This window comes from Pseudophryne corroboree, chromosome 9, assembly GCF_028390025.1.
Source record: "Pseudophryne corroboree isolate aPseCor3 chromosome 9, aPseCor3.hap2, whole genome shotgun sequence".
Classification (NCBI taxonomy): domain Eukaryota; kingdom Metazoa; phylum Chordata; class Amphibia; order Anura; family Myobatrachidae; genus Pseudophryne; species Pseudophryne corroboree.
This window is the reverse complement of record NC_086452.1, coordinates 181,251,079-181,279,042: the sequence shown is the minus strand read 5'-3', so window position 1 is coordinate 181,279,042 and position 27,964 is coordinate 181,251,079. Positions and strand designations below refer to the sequence as shown.

The 27,964-nt window shown below is 46.6% G+C and overlaps 1 protein-coding gene across 5 annotated transcripts in view; it reads right to left on the bottom strand.

Annotated features, from left to right (window-relative positions):
* PIGC (phosphatidylinositol glycan anchor biosynthesis class C) overlaps positions 1-27,964 on the bottom strand; it is a 237,822-nt gene that overhangs the window by 93,156 nt on the left and 116,702 nt on the right. For 3 of the 5 annotated variants that reach the window (XR_010186753.1, XR_010186754.1, XR_010186752.1), the window contains exon 2: positions 25,813-26,064. Coding sequence is in view for 2 of the 5 variants with exons in the window: in XM_063939982.1 (XP_063796052.1) it covers positions 10,922-11,875 (954 nt within the window). In the remaining 3 variants the exon portion in view is untranslated. Of the gene's footprint in view, positions 1-733; positions 11,932-25,812; positions 26,065-27,964 lie in introns of those variants that run through there. The other 2 variants (XM_063939981.1, XM_063939982.1) reach the window with 2 other exon arrangements.

The window sequence follows — 27,964 nt, the reverse complement described above, 5'->3', positions numbered from 1 at the left end:
CCCGCTTTTTATGGATCTCTGGCAGGGGTATTTTTCACATATATAGCCTCTAGGACTATATATTGTGATTCATTTGCCAGCCAAGGTGTTAATATTGCTGCTCAGGGCGCCCCCCGCCCCCCCCCCCCCCCCCCCCCCCCCCAGCGCCCTGCACCCATCAGTGACCGGAGTGTGAGGTGTGCATGAGGAGCAATGGCGCACAGCTGCAGTGCTGTGCGCTACCTTGTTGAAGACCGAAGTCTTCTGCCGCCGATTTTCAGGACCATCTTCATGCTTCTGGCTCTGGGACCGAACGATCGAGGTCGGGTCCTGTGTTCGATCCCTCTGGAGCTAATGGTGTCCAGTAGCCTAAGAAGCCCAAACTAGCTGCAATCAGGTAGGTTCGCTTCTTCTCCCCTTAGTCCCTCGTAGCAGTGAGTCTGTTGCCAGCAGATCTCACTGAAAATAAAAAACCTAAAATATACTTTCTTTTCTAGGAGTTCAGGAGAGCCCCTAGTGTGCATCCAGCTCAGCCGGGCACAAGATTCTAACTGAGGTCTGGAGGAGGGTCATAGTGGGAGGAGCCAGTGCACACCAGGTAGTCCTAAAGCTTTCTTTAGTTGTGCCCAGTCTCCTGCGGAGCTGCTATTCCCCATGGTCCTTACGGAGTCCCAGCATCCACTTAGGACGTCAGAGAAATAATATATACATATATATATATATATATATATTATATATATACACACATACATACAGTATATACACACACAGTATCTCAGAAGTGCCATATAAACATTGATAACCAGTATATATGCACAATAATATAGGATTTATTGTGCATATCATCCTCTGCCTCTAGGAACATGCAGCACAAACAGCCCTGAATGCAGCGCCGCCGAGGGGCAGCTCTACACTTTTATTTTAGGTGGAAGGGAATCCTTCACAGCAGAAAATAAAATGTATAGTGTCATAAAGACATAATAAACTATATTTTAATATTCAGTTTCGAAATAAAATAAAAAAAATAAAAAGTTACCCTAGCAAGGAAGCAAACCCATGTCCTTAACATTATAAAGCAGAACACCTAGCCATTAGGCCACTAAACTGCTTGCAAGAAAGTTATGTTTTGTCAGAAATATTAAAAGTTATAGAAAACAACTCTCTGTTAAATAAATAATAAAATGGCACCTTAGTTAATTAGGTAATCAAAACCATGTCCTCAGCATTCAATCTAACTGATGCCTATATCAGATAGTTATGGTTAAAATAATTGAACCATAAAAACCAACATCTGTTAAATAAATTTAATTGCAATCCTAAGTGGGGATTGAACCTAGAACCTCTGTGATAGTGGACAATTGGCCTAACCACTAGACTACCGACTCAGTCACAAAAACTTGCCAGTTAACTATGGTATTATATATCCAATCTGCAATCACTTGCCAGAGAGTCTGTGTACAGGGTCCGCCTCCAAGAGGCTGAGTGTCGGCTGGAAAAGGAGCTGTGATGAGAGGGGTAGGGGTCTAGTCAGCCCCTGCTCTGGCATGTTGGGTGCCTCTGCCTTGGGGTGGGCTGATGTTACATGGCTAGCTGGCCGCAGCTCATCACACTGGCTGGAGGATAAGTTGCACTACTGCAGCTTCAACACAAAAGTGATTCTACTTTATTGTGGCTGTGTTAAGGTAACAGGGGACAACAACTCTATTCGGGCATGGAGCGAGGGGTGCCTGGGAGAACATGCTAATACCCCACATTCAATGCCAGATCCTCAGAGACCTCCTCTCCGTGTATGGGAGGAGAGAGGTGATTGGAGGAGAGGGGTATAGTCAGAATGATAGACAGAGGGAAGGGATAGGGAAGGGACAGGGGTGTGCTTTCATTTAGGCTAAGGGCACAGCCCTGTCATTGAGGCAGAGTTAAAGCTGCCTCTTCTCACTTTTTTGAATGGGCTTTTCCTGCAGGTGGCTTGGCCCCGCCCCCGCTTCAGCCACTTTATTATTGTCAGCGGGAGGCAGTGCGCTCGCTGCCTCCCATCCACAGCTGCCTGCATTACCACAGGCAAAATGATAAGAATAATACAAAGAAGATCTATAGGACACAGAATATGTGTTATAAGTATCTTCTTTGTATTATTTTAGACATTATGACAGGGGAGGCACTGTCTCCCCTGACTGCACGTCTCTGGCTGTTGTACAGAGCAAGTATAACTGGAGAATTCAAATGTTTACTTCATAGAGACTAAAGTAGAGCCCAAAGAAATCTTAAGTAAATAATGTCAGTGATAATAATCTGCCGACTGTGATATAATGATAACATGCAAATACATTTACGAATGAGTAAAATATATTCATCTTAAATAAGATTACAGGTAAAAATAACATCACAATGTAATTATTCCTGGGGCATAAAAATGAAAGTGTAGGATTTAAGGCCTTTGTTGAGCCATTTTTCCACAATATTTAAGGCTAATTCAGTAATGAGAGAAGTTTGGCCTCTGGAGCTTTCAGAAAGCAAATATAATAAATTTCTGCAGTGGGGTACATAGGTTTCCACAGGGAAAACATTGGGGTGTAGAGATGGCTCTTGATCCACAGGCACCAACAGGCTAAAGCACTGGAGCTCAGTTTCGAGTTGGTGCCTGCAGAAGCAGGTCACTTAACAGGTGGGCTGCACTGGGCAGCCCTGAAAAAGCTTTTAGAAGACTTCAAGGGCCGCAGCACTTACATGTCAGGGTGACATTCTGTGCTGCGGCTCAGTAACCTCCCCAGAGCCGAGCAGAGGACCAATCGTGATGTCATGGCAACGGGACGCCAAAAGTATGCTGGCGGCGCGAGTGCCGCATCACTCGCACAGCGCCGGAAACCCCCAGCCCCGAGTGACAGACATCGCTGGGAAAGCTCCTCCTTGCACGTGGTGGCCACCAGCTTTAAAGGTAAGGGGTTTGTGCATTTACACTTATTCACACCTTGACAAAGGGGCTACGGGCCCCAAAACGTTGGACATGTGATTTGCTTCAATACACTTTGATATTTTTGCACCAAACAAGACCTGGAGTGATGCTGTATTTATTTGCTGTATATATATATATATATATATATATATATATTCACCTTGACAAAGGGACGTGTTTGTCCCGAAACGTTGGTTTCTATGCCGTGAACTTTAATACACTTACTTGCTGTAACAAGACCCCGAGTGCCGCTGATTGATTTATTGCTCTATATCTATATATATATTCATATAATAATAATCCAATGCAATTTTGTCATGAAAATAATTATCTGCATTGCAAACGTGACTATGTGTGCCTGTATCCACTATGTGATTTCACTGCCTTGTATCCCAGATATGTATATCACTGTATACTGTAGCCTAGGGGACTACGTGCGTCTGGGTCCATATATAGTCCATCACAGTATTTACCTATTATATGTATTCTACTGTGTACTCAGTCACATAATACCAGATTTATTTGCAGGTGTTGTGTACTAAGTACTTAGTCACATGCTAACGGATTTATTTGAAGGTATTGTACTCTGTCTGGCTTCATCGTACTAAAACGCTCTCTGTTGAATTTGTGTATAATATCCAACATGTAAGGCAGTAAATCTGGGGACGCTCCTGCATCTTGCAGAGCATGTGCAACGGATTTACCTGAGGGGGAAGTTTTGTGTAATGGTCTGTGTACGGTGTCTCATACATCTCCCAGTTAGTCCGCAGCTTCTGTAACCAATCAGAAGCCGTCCTGGGCTGCGTTCTCAAACCTACTGGGTATTGTAGTTGAACGCTTTATGCCCTCTATGGGACCACCTGTCACATTACAGTCACTGATGTCCCTATGGTTACTCCGCTTTGGGCGGGAAAATGTTTGTCTCACAGTTTGCAGTGTATGACTCATTCCTTGGTCAGGCAAAACTTAAGGCCAGGTCACTCTCGTGTCTCTGGGTCTTTTAAAGCGGGCTGCTTTCTCCTCCCTATCCAATAATCTCTCAGATATCTTACCTGAAGAGAGGGGGAATATGCTGTCCTTTCTGCCCCTATATTAGGTGTTGCTGAGAAGGATTCTTCATTGCTCTATGATGCCACTGCCCTTGTGGTTACTAGTAAGCAAATCCTTCAAATCACTGATGATCAGTGTATTCCCTTCCTGTGGTTAAGCAAACGGATATGTTCACACGTCAGAAGGTAATAAAAACTCTATTACCACAATCTGACCATTAAGTGGACATCCGGCAAGACCCCTGGTCTAATCCTGGGAAGACATTCCCCCTGTCCGCAATGGGCATTAGCTTGCTATCCTCTCCCTGCAGAGTAATATAACAAGTGGGTAATTCACTACTAGTGAACTTATGTGTCGCCCATCTCGGGTGCCGTTCACTCTGCCTGTCACCACTGTCCCCTCACTGTAGGTACCAACAGATAAGTGTGTGGAGGGATGCCTGAAGTCTATTACTCCCTTACAGGTGTTGTACATAGACCACGATTGCATCCTCTTGGGGCTGCAAAGTAGATTTAACACTGGATCAGGCATTAGAGGATGAGCTGCCCGAGGATATATCTGACAATGCCAAACATTCCCTGTCTCACAATACCACCGCCACCTCTTTTACACCAGGAGGCGTCCCCTGAGGAGGGTGTGTCGGATGCCAAGGCATCGAATATGTCTGACCTGGTTCGCCGTATTCTGTGGTTGAGGTCATGGAAGGTGGAACTGGACTCCAAAAATCATTGAGGTATTTCCCTTTACTGGGGACATCCTTTTTGGGGAAGACCTAATTAAAAATTGGGTCTGGAGCGGTGACTACTATGTCTGCCTTTCTCTCAAATGCTACTCCTTCTGCACAGAGGGCAAAAGGTACCACTTTTCCCTGCTTTCGGCCTGAAGAGAACTCGAAGGCATACCCAAGATTATCTTGTGCTCCCAAAAACCACTAAGCCCAAGGCCTAACAATCCTGGGCAGCCCGTCTGCCTTCTTCTAAACACCCCAAGCCTGCTGCATGATAGGACAGATCTCCCCCTGGAAAACCCTGGGGTGGGAGGCTGACTTCTGCGATTCACCCAGGTCTGGTTAATGATCACATCAGACGCATAGGTGCGAGAAGTTATCTCTCATGGGTACGCAGTCTCTTTCAAGAGGCGTCTCCCTCGCCAGTTTTGGACAACGATTACCCCTTTGGATCTGTTAAAGGCGCAAGCTCTACCATTGGTTGTGAGTTCCCTCCTGGATACAGGAGTGGTGATGCCGGTACCTCTATCAAAAAGAGGCAGAGGATACTAATCGACCCTGTTTCTAGTACCAAAACTCAATGGATCTTTCCGGCCTATACTCCACCTCAAATCACTGAACATGTGAGAGTATCCAAGTTCCACACTGTGCTCAATTGTACTGGCCATAAAACCCGGAGATTACATGGTATCCCTGGATATACAAGATGCATACCTGCATATACCTATTGCCACATCGCATCAGCAATATCTGCGGTTTGCTATTGGCAACCTTCACTATCAGTTACAGGCTCTGCCCTGCTCGGAGCATGGTGCACCTGGAGGCACTGCTGGATACACACAGTCAACGGCTGTTTCTGTCTCCAGAGAAGGTCCTGAAGCTTCAGGACAGAATCAGATACTTCCTCTCTCGCCCAAGAGTGTCCATATACTCGGCGATGCAAGTACTAGGCCTGCTGGTGACGGCTTTCAACATGGTAGAGTACGCTCAATTTCATTCCCGCCCTCTGCAGAGGTTAATCCTTTCCAAGTGGGACGGCCTACCTCAATGGATCAGATCTCACATGATCTCTTGGACTCCGGAGGTTCGCCTGTCGCTGACTTGGTGGCTACAGGACCAGCAGTTGAGCAGGGGCTGTCCCTTCTGGATCCCCAACTGGGTCCTACTGACTACAGACACCAGTCTGAGGGGTTGGGGCGCAGTGTTGTAGCAACACTCTTTACAGGGTCGGTGGACCATGGAGGAATAACTCCTCCCGATAAACATTCTGGAATTGCGGGCAGTGTTCAATGCTTTTTCTCTCGCCCGCCTCTGATACAGTACAGGCCTGTTCAGGTATGGTCAGACAACCCCACCACAGTGGCATACCTAAATCATCAAGTCACACTCGAAGCCGCATGGCAATGATGGAAGTGTCAAAAATCCTTCGTTGGGCAGTACGCCATCTGCCAGCAATATCGGCAGTGTTCATTCCGGGCGTCCTCAACTGGGAAGCGGATTTCCTCAGTCGGCAGGACGTGCATGCCGGAGAGTGGAGTCTTCCTCAGGAAGTTGTTCAACTCCAAGTGGACAAGTGGGGCCTACCAGATGTAGACCTGATAGCGTCTCGACACAATCACAAAGTTCCGGTCTTCGGATCAAGAACCAAGGATCCTCAAGCAGTGTTCGTGCACGCATTAGCAATTCCATGGAACTTTCGGCTGCCATACGTGTTCCCTCCAGTGTCACTCCTGCCCAAGGTACTACGGAAGTTCAAACAAGAGGGAGGAATACTACTTCTAGACGCTCCAGCATGGCCCAGATGGCATTGGTTCTCAGACCTGCAGGGTCTATCGATAGAGCATCCTCTTCTACTTCCTCAATGCCCAGACCTCCTCGTTCAGGGCCCTTGTGTCTGTCACAGCCTCAGAGCGGCGGCCACAGTGCTTACAGCTCCAGGTGCGTTGGGTCTCTCTGGGGCAGCTTCTCCTCCGTCGGCCGCTGGGTCCCGGGTAGCGGGTGGCGCTGCCGCCGGCGGTTCCCCGTTCCGTGGGCGCCGCCATTGCATACAAAGTCCACGTGGGGCGGTGATGTACCTCTACCTTCCCTCCTTCCTCTGCCAATGAGAAGCAGAGTGGGAAGTTTAAAAGGAGACGCCGGGCAAAGCCTGGCGCCTGAGTATCGTCGCTGCAAAGCTACCCCCCAGGCTCACGTCTCTAAGCTACAGAGTCCCTGTGTCTCTCAGCTACAGAGTTCCAGTGCTTCCAGCATACAGTGTGTCTCTCAGCTACAAAGTTTCAGTGCTTCCAGCATACAGCGTGTCTCTCAGCTACAAAGTTTCAGTGCTCTTCAGCATTGTTTACAAGTCATCTCTCATTCAGTGTTCTTCAGCATCATTTACAAGTCATCTCTCATTCAGTGTTCCTCAGCATCATTTACAAGTCATCCCTCATTCAGTGCTCTTCAGCATCATTTACAAGTCATCTCTCGTTTAGTGTTCTCCAGCATCGTTCACAAGTCATCTCTAATTTCTTCAGTGTTCTTCAGCACCGTTCTCAAATCATCGTTTCATTCCTCATTCAGTGCACCCAGCATCGTACACGAATTTAAGTAATCTATTAATCCTGCATGAGGAAGACCTACATTCGGCCCTCTCTATTTCGACCCAACTACGGTTCTACTTCCCAACCATCGGAAGAATCCCCGAGTTCTCTACTCTCTCAACCCAGGTCCGTGACAGTGTCTACCTGGACCTGGCCAGACTGGCTTTGATGGCGTGGCTCTTGAAGCTTCACTCCTAAGGGCCAAAGGATTCTCCGAGGCGGTTATCCAAACTATGCTGAAGGCCCGCAAACCGGCATCTGCACGGATTTATTACAGGGTCTGGAATTCTTACTTCACCTGGTATGCTGCTAAGAATGACGATGTTTACAAATTCAGTACTTCCAGACTTCTGGCTTTTCTACAACAAGGCCTGGATTTAGGCCTTCGTCTGGCCTCCCTCAAGGTTCATATCTCTGCCTTGTCGGTGTGGTTTCAGAGAAAATGCGTCTATTCCTGACATTCACACTTTCACTCAGAGTGTTTTACGGATTCCGCCTCCGTATGTCCATTCTGTGGCTCAATGGGATCTGTCTGATGTCCTGAATGCCCTGCAAGAGTCTCCATTTGAACCGCATGAGTCAGCGGACCATACATGGCTCATGGTCAAGATCCTGTTCCTACTGGCTATTGCCTCTGACAGGAGGGTGTCTGACTTAGGCGCTTTGTCCTGTCGTCCACCCTTTCTGATTTTTCACTGTGACCGGGCAGTTCTAAGAACTCGCCCTGGTTATCTACCTAAGGTGGTGTCATCTTTCCATCTTAACCAAGAGATTCTGGTTCCGGCTTTTATATCTTCTGGTTTGTCCTCCAAAGAGCAATCTTTGGATGTGGTACGGGCTCTCCGATGGATGTGGAGAGGACTGCCTCTATTAGGTCAGATACTCTTTTTGTACTTTTTGGTTTTCACCAACGTGGCTGGCCTGCGAACAAGCAAACATTGGTCAGATGGATTGGAATGGTGGTTGCACAAGCATATGCACAGGCTGGTTTTCCAGCTCCTGCTGCTATTAAACCCATTCTACTCGGTCTGTTGGACCTTCTTGGGCAGCCGGACGCGTGTCCGCTGCACAATTGTGCAAGGCGGCTACGTGGTCCTCAGTGAACGCATTCATTAGGTTCTGCGCCTTTGATACTTCCGCCTCCCAGGATGCTTCCTTTGGACGCCAGGTTTTCATACCCGCTACGGCGCGTCCCCTCCGATGAGGAACTGCCTTTGGACATCCCCGATGTTTTCCCTGTGGAAACCAATGTACCCCACTGCAGAAAAGGAGATTTATAGTAGACTTACCATTGTTAAATCTCTTCCTATGAGGTACATTGGTTCCACAGGCCGCCCGCCTTGACGCACCTAGCGGGTCCCTTCTCCTGTCGTGAGACTGTGGTTCTATGTGACTGACATCTGCCTTCTCTTTTACCTGCTCCTGCATTGGACGAAAATGAGCTCCAGTGCCTGGAGGTGGGGTATAGAGGAGGCCCCAATACATCTTGGGACAGTCTAAAGCTTTAGCCTGTTGGTGCCTGTGGATCAAGATCCATCTCTACACCCCGATGTTTTCCCTGTGGAACCAATGTACCTCGCAGAAAGAGATTTAACAAAGGTAAGTCTACCATAAATCTCCTTGTTCAGGTGCAACTGAAGAATATTGTACCAGATCAGATTTATTAGAAACCAGCTGAATACCTGTGCTTCGCTATGGAATGTAAAGAATAATACCAATCTTTGTCAGGCCGCACCTCTGGGCTTCCCCAAATTGATGATGTCAAAATCTGGTGCTGAGGAGAATAATCCACCTCCTTCTCTGCCCCGTCCCACCTCTGATGCTGCCCTGCTCAGTGCTGTAAATGCTGGGACAACAGGCCAAGCTCCGCCCGCTGTATGTTAAATATGTTAGGTTTGCAGGCTGACTCTGTGGGGGTCATTCCGAGTTGATCGCACGCTGCAACTTTTTGCAGCCTGTGCGATCAACTAGACGCCGCCTGTGGGGGAGAGTTTTTTTGCATAGCAAGGCTGCGATCGCTTGTGCAGCCCTGCTATGCAAAAAAAGTTTTGTGCAGAACTAGACCAGGGTAAGAGTTACTTATCCTGTGCGATGAATCCAGTGTTGAAGGTCCCAGAATTGACGTCAGACATCCGCCCTCCAAACACCTGCGTTCGCCGCACCACTCCCAGAAAACGGTCAGTTGACGCCCCGGAACGCCTTCCTCCTGTCAATCTTCTTGCAGTCGACGCTTTCTTCGCTAGCGGCGCCTGACGTCGCCGGGCAATGACGCGCATGCGCAGTTCCGACCCGATCGCACGGCTACGACCAAGCGCATTATGTGATTGGGTCGGAATGATCCCCTATGTCAAAGGGCCCTAGGTCTCCTTGCTTAGCTTCAAAACTAAAGTATGCCTCTGCCCCTACCCGAGTGTGCATCTGCCTGTACCCGTATGCCTCTACCCCTACCCGTGTGTGCCTCTATCCTTACCCGTGGGTGCTTCTGCCACTACCCGTGTGTGACTCTATCCTTACCCGTGGGTGCTTCTGCCCCTATCCATGGGTGCCTCTGCCCTTACCCGTAGGTGCCTCTACCCCTACCCGTAGGTGCCTCTGCCCCTACCCGTGGATGCTTCGGTGTAAATTTCTCCAGGCATTCCAGAGTTATGCCGAAAACTATGGAGTTTTACATGTCACCCCCTTACCATCCCCACCACTAGGGTTTCCCCAGATGTAATTCATGTGTGTACCAAGTTTGGTGTAAAATGCCCCAGACGTTCCAGGGATATGCAGGAACATACACACATACGTCCATTTTATATATATATATATAATACTTCTCCCATGTCGTAAAACATTATATAATGCATATATAAACAACACATACACACAATGTACTGTATGCATATTTACTATGTACATTAGGACAACTTAGTTGGGCAGCCTCTGCATTTCCTATCTGTTTCTACTCTTCAAGATGCATATGGTACAGTAAAGTGGAAATATTTAGTAGTTACTGGTAAATTTAGGACTGATAGTACTAAAACAAGCATCCAAGTGCCGCCCCTAGGCATGTGCCTAAAGAGAAAATCACCATTGATTGTATGTACTGATAGTGGCAGAGAGGTTAGGGAGGAATAATTAAATGTGACCTTCAACTTAGCCATGAACAAACAGCTAGTCACGGTGGCTAGGCCAGGCTCTGAGGAATAGGAAAGGGCAGAGAGTCTCAGGGGTAGGGAGCTCATTCAGCAGCAGGTTTTCAGGATGTAAATAATAATATGAGAAATCAATACAGCAGAGATTGTTATTCTGAATGCTTAAGTGATTAAATAGGAATTCATCATTACCTATGATCTCTGTGACTGTGTACATGTATAAAGGTACGCATATTGTCTTATAGTGATAACTGCTAATATTGGTAATGAAAAAGGTTATATCTACAAGCATCTAAAAAGTTCATATGTACTATAAGACAATGCATGGATTCTAGGTTCCCTCCATTGGTAAAGTTCAGGTTGGAACATGACCAGTTTACAATGAAGGCTGATTGGGCACGTTATTGTAGCTGTAACCACAGCCCACACCAATAAACTACAATACACCCATTACCAATTACTGTAACTGTTCATTTTATAATAACCATAGGAACAATTAGTCCAGGAAATGGGAAAGGTCTTCCTTGATTTCTGCTTCATCCCAAGGACCATGGATGTTGTCCTTGAAAAGCTGTAATCGGATGAGGCAATATGGGCACAGAAATGTCACGGACATCAGCAGCAAGAAGAAAAGCAGGGCCCCAACACAAGAGATGCTCAACAGCCCCACCACAGAAAACAGGGAGAACAGAAAGGTCACACAAATGTACGTCCAGGGAGTGTATGCCCGGAGTTTCCTCTGTAGACTGGGCCAAAGGGCAAAGATTTGAATGGCAAAAGTCACCATAGTAAAAGCATGGAGGGAGCGAGGAAGGCGTGAAGCCAGACATACAGAGGCAAAGATAGCCATATTAATGGACAGAGTGCTAGAGACAACAGCTGCATTTGCCCCATAATCAAAGAAAACCAGATGTCCCAGCAGCATCAGCACAGACATGGCATAGATGGTGTCAGTGCTGATCGATTCTGTCAGCGTCTTTAGCACTGGCGAGAAACCGTAAGTAAAAGCTACAAACACCAGAGAACTCTTCAGATCATCCCAGCGAGTCCGTCCGCTATCTTTCCGTCCTACACCTTTGTCAACTGCATCGAACAGGAGATACCCAAGGAGCGTAAAGGCCAAGCCAATCCCACAAAGCTTCTGAGGGGACAGCAAGTCTTGGTCCATGTACCACCAAATGACAGAGAAGGAACAGACGCTGCATAGTTGCTGAATCACCACAGCAGATTCAAAGACCACAGCCCAATAACGATACCGTCGCACATAGATGTTCTTCCGCAGCTCTTCCAAGAAGCTCTTATCAACAAAATTGTCTGGGAATGGCTGTCTTGCATATAATACCTTCCTCCAAGGAGGAGGGACACCCACAGGCTCTGGTGGAGGTGTATTTTGTCCCCATGTTACGCCTGTATAGTGTCCTGAGTTAGGACTCTGCAGAACTGGGCTCATTCTTTTCTTATATCTTGAGAAATCAGAACTCAGAACTGGATCCAAAATGTCATTACCTGTAAAAGAGCACAATGTTCTGCATTAAAGCTGAATAAGGAGCTAAATTAAGTTTGCATACAAAAAGACAGTTCTTTGCTTGTGCAGTGGAAATGCATGTATTTTACATACGTTTAGAATAGGCTGATCATCTGGCTGTTAAAATACAATATAAAGGTCCATGAGCATAACTGTGATTTGTGCAATCAGAGGACACTGCATTAAATGTTATTAGAGATTGTTTTATGATAGTTATGGTAAAGCACAAATGCCACTTTAAAAAAAAAAAGTTCTATTAAAGTTCTACAGCAGTGATAAACTAGAAAATGCCTGCCCTCTAGTGTACAAAGTAAGGAACATGCATGTGTTAAAAACTATATTGTGGTGACATTTATTTTTAGTAAATATTAAGTTAGTGACAGTTGTATAAATAAATATTTCTAGAATGGGGAAAGTAGCCTGGGCCAACTTATAGATTGGTCTATACTGACTTCCTGTACATTACACATAAAATGTACAAAAGGACTGTCAGCAGGACAAAAGAAACAACTTTTACCCCAGGTTGCCACGTCTGTCTGCATGGAGCCAACGGCACGGTCAGATGGAAGAACTGCAGTGTGTTTACAATGTATTTGTAATCTGAGTTTTCTGCACACACCTACAGTACACTGCCTGCATCACTGGTATTGGTGAATGTTATTCTCACTTGTATTTTATGCTAATTAACCACTTAACTGATGTCTCTTATTCAGACATAATATACAGAGGGAGTACATATAATGTTATCTTAAATGAGCTGCAGGTTTGAGGAAACAAGGGAACTTCTAATGATCACAAACAACAAAAAATTGTAACCCTACACCATAGTAAATCAAATTAACTCAAAATGACAGAATTTATTAAAACATAAAACAAATTACAGAAAAACATCAAAATACAAACCTGTATAATACAGCAATATAAGTGATTCTGACAGATAGAGCACACTTTTAATTGATAAAGTCAAATCTCTGTACACTAACTGAGTCCCATTCTTATCCTCCCAATGTATTAGAATGGTTAGGCAATGCATTTAGCATGGTAGTTTAAATAGACCGTCTCAGAGCCATAGTACAGCAAAATCAAAGAAAATATTCCATTGGGAAATGATAAGTATGCAAAATGAATAAATGCAATGATCGGTGGAAGATATCCTAATGGAACTCTGCGGCTCAGTCGAAGTCTCCTCTCCGGTTCATACTGTAGGTGCAAGGTTTTCCCCATAAGAACAGGCTAGAATGAAAGCCACTGGTGCATAGCCCCCCTGTCAGATGAAAAGATTGCACAGACGTCACTCACTGACGCAGTTCTCCGCTACTTAGATTTTTCTCTAGTCCTGCTATTTCCTTTTAGAAAAGTGCTTTCAGATCAGAAATGCGTAAGGAGATAGCTTTGCAACCTTTTCATCTGACTGTATGGCTTCTGCTGAGAAACACATCCCTTCTGTGCCACTAAGGTCCATATACTGTACTGTATGTACTTTGTCATCACCAGCAGATGTAAAATCCTGACCTGTATTCCAGATCTCATAATATTGCCAAGCATGTATAGTATTTCACTAGAAAGTGATTTCCATCTTAAATTACTAGAATTAAACACCTTATGGGTGCTGTATTTCTCCCGGTAGGTGGCAATTCTAAATATCGACAGAATACACAAACAAGATGTGTTCTCATCCCAGCCCAGAAGGACAAGCACAGTGCCCATCAATTTACAGCACTGCAAAAGGTGAGAGAAGTCAGCACTGTGCCTATAAGATATGCCACTCCAAGTCTGAACATCTGATATGGTGAATAGCGAGACTAGGCCAGGGAATCAGTTATCGCTGCAGCACACAACCATAAGACCCATATTATAACAGCTTCACATGACCCATATCACCTAGTACATAATGGTATGTTCCTCTTTCTCCTACATAGCTAGAACAATATCAATCCGTTATTTGGACAATAGGTTACTGCAATAAGCAGATAAGTAAGAAGGGTGCACACTATTGTGTACCGGTAGATTGGGTTATGATGGAAAGTACTGTATGTATCTAAAAGGGTTTTCCCTAACCAAATGAGCCACGTTTGGAACTGGACACCAACATTCAATTACACATTTTGGTGGGTATCCCATTACCCGTGATAGTTTTTATCACCCTATCCAATTAGGTCCCGCGAAAGGCTGTGGACATATGTATTTTCGTGGCACTTATCGCGGGTCTAAGGGGCACTTATCGCAGAAGCACATGAAGCGTTAGTTCCCGATAAATGCCAGCATCAGGAATAAGATCAGGCTTATCGAGGCTTATTGGATAGCCCCCAGCGAAGAGGCTAATTGGATACCGCCCTTTGTTTAAACAGCATTAAAGAAAAATCGAGATTTATGGTAAGAACTTACCATTGTTAAATCTCTTTCTGCGAGGTACACTGGGCTCCACAGGGAATGACATTGGGGTGTAGAGTAGGATCTTGATCCGAGGCACCAACAGCCTCAAAGCTTTGACTGTTCCCAGAATGCATAGCGCCGCCTCCTCTATAACCCCGCCTCCGTGCACAGGAGCTCAGTTTTTGTTAACCAGTCCAATGCAGTAGCAGGCAAAAGAGACGACAACTGTTAGTAGCCACATACACCACATTCTCAAGACAGGAGAAAGTGTCAGCGGCTAATGCCATACCAACCCAAAGAAGCTAAGTGCGTCAGGGTTTAGCGCCCTGTGAAGCCCAGTTTCCCTCGCAAAAGAGATTTAACAACGGTAAGTTCTTACCATAAATCTTGTTTTCTGTTGCGGGGTACACTGGGCTCCACAGGGAATGACATTGGGGATGTCCTAAAGCAGTTCTGTAGCGAGCACAAGAACCCGGCATCCAAATTAAAGCATCCTGGGAGGCAGAAGTATCAAAGGCATAAAACCTTATGAACGTGTTCACTGAGGACCACGTTTTCGCCTTGCACAATTGTTCAAGGGTCGCACCACGGCGGGCCGCCCAAGAAGGTCCAACCAACCGAGTACAATGGGCCTTTATGGTAGCAGGAGCTGGAAGGCCAGCCTGTACATAAGCATGTGCAATCACCATTCTAATCCATCTGGCTAGGGTCTGCTTGTGAGCAGGCCAGCCACGTTTGTGAAAACCAAACAGAACAAAGAGAGATTCCGACTTTTTGATGGAGGCAGTTCTCTTCACGTAGATACGGAGAGCCCGTACCACATCCAAATACCGCTCTTTGGAAGACAATTCAGGAGAGGCAAAGGCTGGAACCACAATCTCCTGATTAAGGTGGAAAGAAGACACCACCTTAGGTAAATACCCGGGACGTGTTCTAAGAACCGCCCGATCACGGTGAAAAATCAGATATGGTGACCTACAACATAAGGCACCAAAATCTGACACCCGTCTAGCAGAGGCAATAGCCAGCAGAAACAACACCTTAAGAGAAAGCCACTTAAGGTATGCAGATTCAAGAGGCTCAAATGGAGACCCTTGCAAGGCCTCCAAAACCACCGACAAGTCCCAAGGGGCCACAGGCGGGACAGAGGGAGGTTAAATACGCAACACACCCTGAGTGAACATATGTACATAAGGTAACGTCGCAATTTTCCTCTGGAACCAAACCGACAAGGCAGAAATATGAACCTTGATGGAAGCCAGACGAAGACCCAAGTCCAGGCCCTGTTGTAGAAAGGCCAAAAGTTTGGCCGTACTAAACTTGTAAGCATCATGATTGTTAGATGCGCACCAAGCAAAGTAAGAATTCCAGACCCTATGGTAAATCCGAGCAGAAGCCGGTTTCCGGGCCTTCCACATAGTTTGAATGACCACCTCAGAAAACCCTTTAGCCCTTACCGGGCTAAATCCTGACATACACAGGGGCCCTGAACAAGGAGATCTGGGCGCTGTGGAAGTAGAAGGGGACGCTCTATCCAGAGACCCTGAAGGTCTGAGAACCAATGCCATTTGGGCCACGCGGGAGCGATCAGAAGTAGGATTCCTCCTTGCTTAAACTTCCTTATTACTCTGGGCAGGAGTGACACCGGTGGAAACATGTATGGCAGCTGAAAGTTCCATGGAATTGCCAGTGCGTCCACGAACGCTGCTAGAGGATCCCTTGTCCTTGCTCCGAAGACCGGAACCTTGTGATTGTGTCGAGACACCATCAGGTCCACATCTGGAAGACCCCACCTGTCCACAAGAAGTTGAAACACTTCTGGATGGAGGCTCCACTCTCCGGCGTGTACGTCCTGACGACTGAGAAAGTCCGCTTCCCAGTTAAGGACCCTCGGAATGAATACTGCCGATATGGCTGGCAGATGGCGTTCTGCCCACTGAAGAATCCTTGATACTTCCCTCATTGCCATGCGGCTTCGAGTGCCGCCTTGATGATTTATGTACGCCATCGTGGTGGCGTTGTCCGACTGTACATGAACAGGTGTGTTCTGTATTAAATGCTGGGCCAAGTTCAATGAGTTGAACACCGACCGCAATTCCAGAATGTTTATCGGGAGGAGACTCCTCCTTGGTCCACCGACCCCGAAGGGAGTGTTGCTCCAACACCGTGCCCCAACCTCTCAGACTGACATCTGTCGTCTGAAGGACCCAGTTGGAGATCCAGAAGGGATGACCCCTGCTCAATCGTTTGTCCTGAAGACACCAGCTCAGTGACAGACGGACCTCCGGAGACAAGGAGATCATTTGAGACCTGATCCGGTGAGGCAGGCCGTCCCACTTGGCAAGAATCAGCTTCTGAAGAGGGCGGAAATGGAATTGAGCGTACTCCACCAAGTCGAAAGCCGACACCATGAGACCTAGCACTTGCACTGCTGAATGTATCGACACTTTTGAACGAGATAGGAAGCATCGAAAACTGTCCTGAGGCTTCAAGACTTTCTCCTGAGACAAGAACCACCGCTGGTTGTGAGTGTCCAACAACGCCCCCAGGTGCACCATGCTCTGAGCAGGGACCAGGGAAGATTTCTTCTAGTTGATGAGCCACCCATAGGCTTGCAGAAACCGTACAGTCATATCCAGATGACGTAGGAGAAGTTCTGGGGAATTTGCCAGGATTAACAAGTCATCCAGATACGGCAGTATCCTGACCCCTTGACGGCGGAGTACCACCGTCATCACTGCCATAACTTTAGTGAAGACTTGCGGAGCCATAGTTAAACCAAAAGGTAACGCCCGAAACTGGTAATGGAGATTGCCAATAGCGAACCTCAGGTATTGTTGATGTGACACTGCTATAGGAATATGCAGGTAGGCATCCTGTATGTCCAGGGAGACCATATAATCCCCAGGTTCCAATGCCAGAACAATAGAGTGAAGAGTTTCCATACGAAACTTGGAGACCTTCACAAATTTGTTCAAGGACTTGAGGTTGAGAATGGGACGGGATGACCCATTCGGTTTCGGGACTAGGAACAGCGGTGAATAGTACCCCTTCCCTCTCTGAGCCAGAGGCACCTGTACTACCACACCTGTGTCCAGGAGGGACTGTACCACCGAATGAAGAGTTTTTGCCTTCACCTGATCCGAAAGGGATGTCTGTCAGACAAACTCGATGAAGGGGATGATTTTTGAAGGATATAGCGTAACCTCGAGTGACGACTTCCCGTACCCAGGCATCGGAAGTGGTCTTCAACCATTCCTGGGTATACCCTAGAAGGCGGCCCCCCACCCTGGGATCCTCCAGAGGGAGGCCCGCCCCGTCATGCGGCAGGCTTGTCAGTCTTGGAAGCAGGCTGATGGGCAGCCCAGGCCCGTTTGGGCTTATTGGGTTTGGAAGTGCAAGCCTGTTTCGGGTACGCCTGACCCTTTGCTTTCCCTGAAGGATAAAAGGAGCGAATGGAAGTACTCTTTGCCTTCGGTACCGAAGAAGCAGTACTAGGTAGACCAGCTGTTTTAGCAGAAGCTAAGTCAGCCACAATCTTGTTGAGGTCTTCTCCGAAAAGGATGTCTCCCTTAAAAGGGAGTACTTCCAGGGTTTACTTAGAGTCCAGATCCATGGACCAGGACCGCAACCATAGAATCCGGCGAGCCAGTATGGACGTAGTAGAAGCCTTGGCTGCCAGGATACCGGCATCAGAAGCCGTCTCTTTAATGTAATGAGAAGCTGTGACAATATACGATAAGCATTGTCTAGCATGATCAGAAGCGTTGGAAGACATCTCAGCTTCCAACTCCTGAGCCCACGCTTCAATAGCCTCTGCAGCCCATGTCGCTGCAATGGTGGGCCGATGCGCAGCACCTGCTAAGGTGTAAATCACCTTTAAACAACCCTCCACATGCTTATACGTTGCTTCTTTCAAAGACGTGACGGTAGTTACAGGCAGAGCTGAGGATACCACTAGCTGCACCACCTGCGAATCCACTGGCGGAGGTGTTTCCCAATTTTTACTTAGCTCCGCAGCGAGGGGATAGCGAGCCAGCATCTTCTTGTGAGGTGGGAATTTCTTTCCTGGATATTCCCAGGACTCCTGACGTATGTCAACTAAATGATCAGAATGAGGTAAAACTTGTTTGTTTAACCACTTTCTGACGTTTAAATCTGTCCGGTTTCTTATGGGCAGCATCAGGCTCCGGGTCATCAGTAATCTGAAGAATGAGCCTGATAGCCTCCAACAAGTCAGGAACATCCACCTGTAAAACAGATTCCCCATCAGAAGCGTCAGGATCACAATCTGTGGGGTCAGTATAAACGCCATCCTCATCAGACGAGGTGTCTGGGATGTTGGTGGATTGTGAGGAAGTAATGGTCCGCTTAGAGGACCCCTTGGTCTTAGGCGGGCGAGGGTTAGATTTCTGAGTAGTCAGTGATTGGTTCAATTGCTGTAACTGAGCAGACAGTTGATCTGCCCAAGGCGAGTTAACCACGGGGACCATAAGTGGTTGTTACCAGCGTATTCAAAAGCATGGAGAAAGTAGCCCAAGGCGGGTCATTTTGAACCCCCGTTGCTACGATCCCACTTGGGGTAAGGAGCCCCCAGAACCTGAACCCTCAGCTGCTATATTTTCCTCAAATGCGTCTGCAGCATCACCACCACACAATGTGGGATTAGCCCTAGCTCTGTTGCCCCTTGTAGCTGACATATCCGAAACTCAATGAAGGGCAACCCAGTACAATATCAGCAGCACAATACCTGACAAGAACCCTCTGTGCAGTGTAACAGCACAAACAGGGAATTCAAGAAGTATATGGTGACTAAAAATCACAGAGAAAAATACACACTGAGTATATCTTGTGAAACACCTAAATTCAATGATAAACCTGACGCACTTAGCCGGGGGAGGTGATGAGGTTGCAGCAGGAGATGTCTGACTGACATCTAACACAGTGTCTCTGCTGCAGCCCTTGAAGTCTTAATTTTTCATTAAAAGCTTCTTCTCAGGGCTGCTGGAGCAGCCCCCCTGTTGTATGCCTGCTTACTGCATGGCACCAACTACAAAACTGAGCTCCTGTGCACAGAGGCAGGGTTATAGAGGAGGTGGCGCTATGCATTCTGGGAACAGTCAAAGCTTTGAGCCTGTTGGTGCCTCGGATCAAAACCCTACTCTACACACCAATGTCATTCCCTGTGGAGCCCAGTGTACCCCACAGCAGAAAAAAATAGGATTTTAATACCTACCGGTAAATCCTTTTCTTTGAGTCCGTAGAGGATGCTGGGGACTCTGTAAGGACCATGGGGTATAGACGGGATCCGCAGGAGACATGGGCACACTATAAGACTTTGAATGGGTGTGAACTGGCTCCTCCCTCTATGCCCCTCCTCCAGACTCCAGTTAGAGAACTGTGCCCAGGGAGACGGACATTTTCAGGAAATAATTTATTGTTTAAACACGGTGAGTGTCATACCAGCTCACACCTCGAACATACCGCAGAACATGACATTCGAGAGAACACCAGCCAACGGCATGAAAAATACACAGCCACATGCTGAGAGAAAATGTAACACAACCTGTGTGTCAACACAACCAATAATAAGACACCGCATGTCATGGCATGAACAACGTCAGCAACAGCCTGACAGAAAAGAAAACACCACAAGAGTGTAACCATAACCAATAACTGCAGACACAGTACGCACTGGGACGGGCGCCCAGCATCCTCTACGGACTAAGAGAAAAGGATTTACCGGTAGGTATTAAAATCCTATTTTCTCAGACGTCCTAGAGGATGCTGGGGACTCCATAAGGACCATGGGGTTTATACCAAAGCTCCAGACCGGGCGGGAGAGTGCGGACGACTCTGCAGCACCGATTGAGCACACATGAGATCCCCATCAGCCAGGGTATCAAACTTGTAGAGCTTAGCAAAAGTGTTTGAACCCGACTAAGTAGCCGCTCGGCACAGTTAAACCGCCGAGACTCCTCGGGCATCCGCCCAAAAAGAGCCCATCTTCCTAGTAGAATGGGTCTCCACCGACTTCGGTAACAGCAATCCAGCCGTAGAACAAGCACACCGAATCGTATCACAGATCTAGCGTGTAACAGACTGCAGAGACGCAGGCGCCCCAATCACGCTGGGAGCAGACCGGACAACAGAGCCTCTGTTTTCCCAAACTGAGCCAAGTGGCGACATAAATATTCAAAGCCCTGACTACATTGAGAGACCTTGAATCAGCCAATGCTTAAGGAACCACAGGCATCAATAGGCTGCTTTCTGCGAAACACAGAAACCATTTTTTTTCCAGAACTATTAGCCGAGTTCTCAATTCCGCTCTGTCCACATGGAAGGTCAAACAGGGGCTCTTGTGAGACAAAGCCGCTACTTCCGACACCCGCCTTGCGGACTCCAAAGCCAAAAGCATGACTACTCTCCCAGAGAGAAATTTTAACACAACCTTTCATAAAGGTTCCAATCAGTGTGACACAAGAAAACGACATAGCATTTATTCTGGAGCTTAGTAAACAAATGTCTCTTTGAGCAACCCTCATATATAAAGCAGCATCTTTGATATGCTCTAGGGTCATTAGAATGGTATCCTTATCTAGGGTGTCAAGTTCCGTAGATAAGGAATCTGTCCACGCTGCGACAGCACTACAAACCCAGGCCGATGCCATAGCCGGTCTAACGATAGTACCGGAATGTGTGTAAATGTGCTTCATGGTAACCTCCTGCTTACGATCAGCAGGATCCTTGAGGGAAGCTGTATCCTGAGAAGGCAGTGCCACCTTGGATAAGCGTGTCAGCGTCTTGTCTACCTTAGTCGAAGATTCCCATTGTATCCTGTCCTTTTGTGGAAAGGGATACGCCATAAGAATCCTTTTGGGAACTTGTAGTGTCCTATCTGGAGATTCCCAAGCCTTTTCGCACAAGTCGCTTAGCTCAAATGAGGACGGAAAAGTGACCTCAGGCTTTTTCCCTTTATACATGTGTACCCTTGTGTCAGGGACAGGGGGTTCCTCAGTGATATGCAAAACCTCTTTAATGGCCATAATCATGTAACGAATGCCTTTTGCCACCTTTGGTTGCAATTTTGCATCCTCATAGTCGACACCAGAGTCAGTATCTGTGTCGGTATCTGTGTCAGTGATCTGGGATATGGTGCATTTTTGAGACTCCGACGGTCCTGGTGCCACAGGGACAGGCATGGTCTGACTACCTGACTGATCCCTAGCTTCAGCCTTGTCTAACCGTTTATGCAGTAAATTTACATTTGCATTCAAGACATTCCACATATCCACCCAGTCCGGTGTCGGCATTGCCGACGGCGACCTGACAATCATGCACTCCCCCTCCTCCTTAGGTGAGCCTTCCTCGTCAAACATGTCGACACACACGTACCGACACACTTCACACACACAGGGAATCTCTTTTCTGAAGACAGGTTCCCCCTGAGGCCCCTTGGAGAGACAGAGAGAGAGTATGCCAGCACACACCCCAGCGCTATATGACCCAGGAGAAACACACAAAATGTTTACCCAGTAGCGCTGCTTAATGTGTAAACGCCAATAATGTGCCCCCCCTCTACTTTAAAACCCCCTTACACCGTGTGCCAAGCAGGGGAGAGTCCGGGGAGCTTCCTCTCAGCGGTGCTGTGGAGAGAAAATGGCGCTGGTGAGTGCTGAGGGAGAAGCCCCGCCCCCTCGGCGGCGGGCTTCCGTCCCGCTCAAACTTACTAAAAAATGGCGGGGGCTCTTTTATATACATGTACAGTGCCCACCTGTACATGTATATAGACTTTTGCCATATGAGAGGTGTTTTATTGCTGCCCAGGGCGCCCCCCCTGCGCCCTGCACCCGTACAGTGACCGGAGTGTGTGAGGTGTATGGGAGCAATGACGCACAGCTGCGGTGCTGTGCGTTATCTCTGTGAAGCACCGAAGGCTTCTGCCGCCTTAGACGTCTTCTGGCTTCGTTTCTTCTGGCTCTGTGAGGAGAACGGCGGCGCGGCTCTGGGGGTGAACGCCCAGGACGAACCAGTGTTCACTACCTCTGGAGCTAATGGTGTCCAGTAGCCGAGGAAGCAGAGCCTATCATTTAAGTAGGTCTGCTCCTCTCTCCCTCGATGCAGGGAGCCTGTTGCCAGCAGTGCTCCCTGAAAAAGAGAAAAAAATCCAAACAAAAATGCTTTCTAAGCAGGAAACTCAGGAGAGCTCCCTGCAGTGCACCCATTCTCCTCTGGGCACAGTCTAAAACTGAGGTCTGAAGGAGGGGCATAGAGGGAGGAGCCAGTGCACACCCAGAATCCAAAGTCTTTCTTAAAGTGCCCTATCTCCTGCGGAGCCCGTCTATTCCCCATGGTCCTTACGGAGTCCCCAGCATCCTCTAGGACGTTAGAGAAATGATAATAATAACATTTAGGGGCATATGTTTTTACCTCTATAGCTGACAAACACAATATTTTAAGATACCTATGATCTCTGTGACTGTATACATGTATAATGGAAAGCATATTGTCTTACAGTGATAACTGCTAATATTGGCAATGAAAAAGGTTATATCTATAAGCATCTAAAAAGTTCATATGTACTATAAGACATAAGATAAGGCATGGATTCTAGGTTCCCTCCAGTGGTAAGTTTTAGGTTGGAACATGACCAGTTTGCAGTGAAGACTGATTGGGCACGTTATTGTAGCTGTAACCACAGCCCACATATTGTGATTTATGACCAATGGTCATTATTGCGGTATCCAATTAGAGGCCTGTTTAATGGCCGGAACTGGACCCATGATTGCATGAAAATACATGGGATCCAGAATAAGGGCCTTATTCAGCTTCAGTTACAATTCTGCAAAATCGCAAATCGTTCCATTATCAGATGACTGCGCATGTGCTGAAAACACATTGCACGTGCACTGCCCTTGATTTGAAATTCTTCTACAATCGCATCTTTCTGGGATGCGATGGAAGATTTATTGACAGGCTGCGGGCATTCGTAAGTGTACACATGGCGTTTGCGGGGAGTAGTTAAGAAAAAGGCATATCATGGCCGTTTTCGGGGCGACATACGTCTTACTTCAGCTGCGATTGCTGCAACTTAAGCTACAAAAAGGCAATATGTACAGGGCAACAAACAGTAGTGCAATGGAACTGCACGGAAACTCACGAACAGTTACATAGGGTTGCAGGTAAAATGCCAGCTGTCAGGATCCTGGCGTTCAGGAGACCGATGCCGAAATCCCGACAGCCAACAATGCCAACAGCCGGAATCCCGATGTACCAGGGCTATTCCCACTTGTGGGTGTCCACGACACCCATAGAGTGGGAATAGATCCTGTGGCGAGAGCAGCGACCCACCGAGCCCGCAAGGAGACTCTTACTGCTCGCCCCGCTGCTGGCATTCTGGTGGGCAGGATTCCGCTGTCGGGATATTGACAGCATTCCATCCGCCGGTAAAGAATATGTAATCCGTTACATATAGGAAGTAATATTAGTATAGTAATTTCAACTATTACAAAGCCACACCACTTTCCCGGTAGACGACGTCACAATTTGCCTCAGAAATTGTGTCCAAGAAAACTGTTGTGTAGAGTTTTGTTTTTTTCTATGCTTCATAAATCTAAAATTGAAATCTAGCGTGGTCCTTATCATACTTGCCTACTTTCTATTATCCCCCTCTGGAAGAGTCCTAGAGGGGGCAACCCATTCCATTGGTTGGGAGATATGTTGCCACATTCTCGTCATTGTGGACCCTCCTCTAGCTATTAAAAGCCGCAATTCAAGGCTATTTCTGGCATTTTACAGCGGGCGGGAAGGACTAGGATGATGCAAATCGACTGCAATGGGTGGCACCAGAAAACTAGCTATCTCTGTTAGTAGTTCAGAAGAGCCCCTTATTTTCAATGACTGGCTGATTGGGACAGAAGTCTTCTATATCTTCATTAAAGTGAGACTGAAGGACCTTATTGTTCTGGATCTAGGGGAACTCCCGCATTTAATTTGTATGCCTAATGTATTTGCTGATTATCATTAACAATGAATTCTGGAACTTAGATAAGTATATATAAAGCGGATTCTAACCAGCCTCCATGTGAGCTAGAGATTTTAGTTGACACGTACATATTCAGGGGAGATGTATCAAGCTTTGGAGAGATAAAGTGGAGAAGGTACACAAAGCAACCAATCAACTTCTGACATTTATCTAACAGTCTTTGAAATTACAAGTAATAAATATACAGTACAGCGCTAAACAAGTAATGTAAGGAACACATACTATAAGGTGCTGTTAAAATAGTAAAAATATAATAATCAGTTAAAAGCAATTGAGATATACAATGAAATAATGAATAAAAATAATATTAATGAGAAGTCCTAGCAAGTGATCTCTGTTCAGTTCACATAAGCTCAGTCTCTGGGCAGATGCAGGTTGATCCCAGGCCTGGGAAAATGATGTACATTCAAATACAGTAAGAGGGTGCTTATCCCTTTGAGAGAAAATATCCTGCTTTAGGTAAATAATTACCATTCCTGTGGTGATGCTAGGGGTTTCCAGTTAGCGTTGGGGTCCAACGCACAATTTATGGAGTCCCTTATTCTACAGTCTGCATACTGGAGGTATCAATTGGCAAATGTCCCAGAATTCCTTATAGTATACCCTCAGCTGACCAGAGGGTGGTCAGCAGATGCGTTTTGGCTGTGTAGTGAAAGCTTTTTCAAAAGTGTCTCTGTGTGGCCTGGTAACCCTTTTTATAGGGAGTCCAACATTATTATCTAACACCTGTGTACATGTGCATCATTTGTAATCACTCAGCCTAGAACCATTAAATATGCATTATGTAATCCTATAATGGCAATAGGGAGTCAAACCCATAGTTAAACATATATATATATATATATATACACACACACACACACATACAAACAATACTCTCTCTCTGCGCTATTTGAGTATAACTAATGTGGTGATAAAGATTTATGACTGGCAGCCTAATTCACCTAAGTTCCTTGCTAGGAGGAACTGACAAAAGAAATGTACAACAATAGGTGAGCTGGCGCCTGAGGGTTGAGTCAACACCCTGTGTTACAAAAGGCACTTATAATTCACACCTTTAAGAGTCAAAACATGGTGGCAACATGTTCCATCATAAAATGTATTGTCCTGTACATAAAATGTAAGTCCTGGGCTACTCAGAGGCTGCACAAGATCTGTTTGTACAGCTCTGCTACACATGCGTTCGCACACTTGCGAAAATACACTCCCCTATGGGCGGCAAGTATCTATTCACAGCGCTGCAAAAAAATCCTAGCGAGTGATCTGGTCTGAATTAGGCCCTTAATACTGGTCTTATTTTGTAGGCATCCTACGTCAGCATTTTACCTACATTCTGATATCAATATGCAGCATATACATAAATCATAGTAAGAGGATTTATAATATCAATAGCCCAAAACTGAATGCAATTAAATATTACAGTACAGATTAGCAACAAACTGACCTTAAAAATAATAATAGTAATGTTCTTTATGTTGGAAGGAGTCCAAGATTACGCTGGCCACTCCAAGACTTGGCACATGCTGATCAATACTCAGGAAGCCTGCACTCCAACTCTCAGCACGAACTCAACTTCTTAGTGACGTGTCTATTCAAGCACGGCCAAGAGGAACATGTAAGTGGGGAACTAGCATTTACAGATGGTATCTAGGATCTTCAGTTAGCCAAGAAACCCTTTCAGAAATCCGTGTTACTGCTGATACATAACAAAAGCCATAGTTAGCAGCAGCAGGGCACACTCTTAATAAGTACGTATTTTTGAATGATGCTTTATACGTGAAGATAAATGAAATACAAAAGAAAGTTATCTTGACATTTATTTTGCTGAAAGAGAATTCAAATATAAAAGTAATTCCTAATGTACTATGGCAGTACGGCCGCAAATACACTCACACTGGTTTCACACACTAGAGGCTTGATTTAGAGGTGGATGCTGTTACAACAGCACCTTTTTGTGCAGTTTGACTGCACTTTTATGCTAATTCCGCAGCTCATGAGCGGACTACTGAGGCTCCCACCAGCTGCGCCGCTGGGCATACAAGTACGGACCATCAGTTGCACCATTGGACATTGCACCAACCCTATGGAGGCGCAGAATGTCAATCGGAACATGCCCAGCAGTGCCAGTGCTGGAGGCGACATGCCCACATCTGGCTAGTCATCCCCCAAATAGGCCCATGAAAACTGCATGGACCTGCGTGCAAATACGATCTGCATCTTCCTGCGGTAACCAATCGGGACTCATGCAGAGCACAGCCCAGTAGCATAAGCAGACTAAAACATCGGCTGCTTGTGTCCGATGATACAACAATGTGCACCTCTAACTCAGGCTCTAAATGTGGATATTCCCGCTTGACGAGTTGTACACATCTATGAGGCGGCACGACCTCCCTATCTATATGTTTGGTGTCATAGTTTTTTTAATCATCAGCATGTACTTGCACCTACCCTATCCTTGGTGCAGGGGATTCGTCTGCAGTCAGACCAATCTCAGCATTGCCCACCAACTCCATGTACATGCCCTCAGAAAACTTAACCTATGTGTGATCGCCGCTTTATCACACAGCAAATGAAGATACCAATGAGATGTGTACGCCTCAGAATCGCCTGTAGACGCTTGGTTATGGAACACGCACAGCGCGAAGAAGCACAAGATCCATCCTCGAAGTGAACTCACTTGCCACTCTACATCAGCCCACATAGGTGTATTTACAATAAGAATTACTATAGATGGATTGTTGCTAAATATAAAAAATAAGATTTTACTCACCGGTAAATCTATTTCTCGTAGTCCGTAGTGGATGCTGGGGACTCCGTAAGGACCATGGGGAATAGCGGCTCCGCAGGAGACTGGGCACAGCTAAGAAAGATTTAGGACTACCTGGTGTGCACTGGCTCCTCCCACTATGACCCTCCTCCAGACCTCAGTTAGGATACTGTGCCCGGAAGAGCTGACACAATAAGGAAGGATTTTGAATCCCGGGTAAGACTCATACCAGCCACACCAATCACACCGTATAACTCGTGATATGATACCCAGTTAACAGTATGAACATAACAGAGCCTCTCAACAGATGGCTCAACAATAACCCTTTTAGTTAACGATAACTATATACAAGTATTGCAGACAGTCCGCACTTGGGACAGGCGCCCAGCATCCACTACGGACTACGAGAAATAGATTTACCGGTGAGTAAAATCTTATTTTCTCTGACGTCCTAGTGGATGCTGGGGACTCCGTAAGGACCATGGGGATTATACCAAAGCTCCCAAACGGGCGGGAGAGTGCGGATGACTCTGCAGCACCGAATGAGAGAACTCAAGGTCCTCCTCAGCCAGGGTATCAAACCTGTAGAATTTTGCAAACGTGTTTGCCCCTGACTAAGTAGCAGCTCAGCAAAGTTGTAAAGCCGAGACCCCTCGGGAAGCCGCCCAAGAGGAGCCCACTTTCCTCGTGGAATGGGCTTTTACAGATATAGGGTGCGGCAGTCCAGCCGCAGAATGTGCAAGTTGAATCGTGCTACAGATCCAGCGAGCAATCGTCTGCTTAGAAGCAGGAGCACCCAGCTTGTTGGGTGCATACAGGATAAATAGCG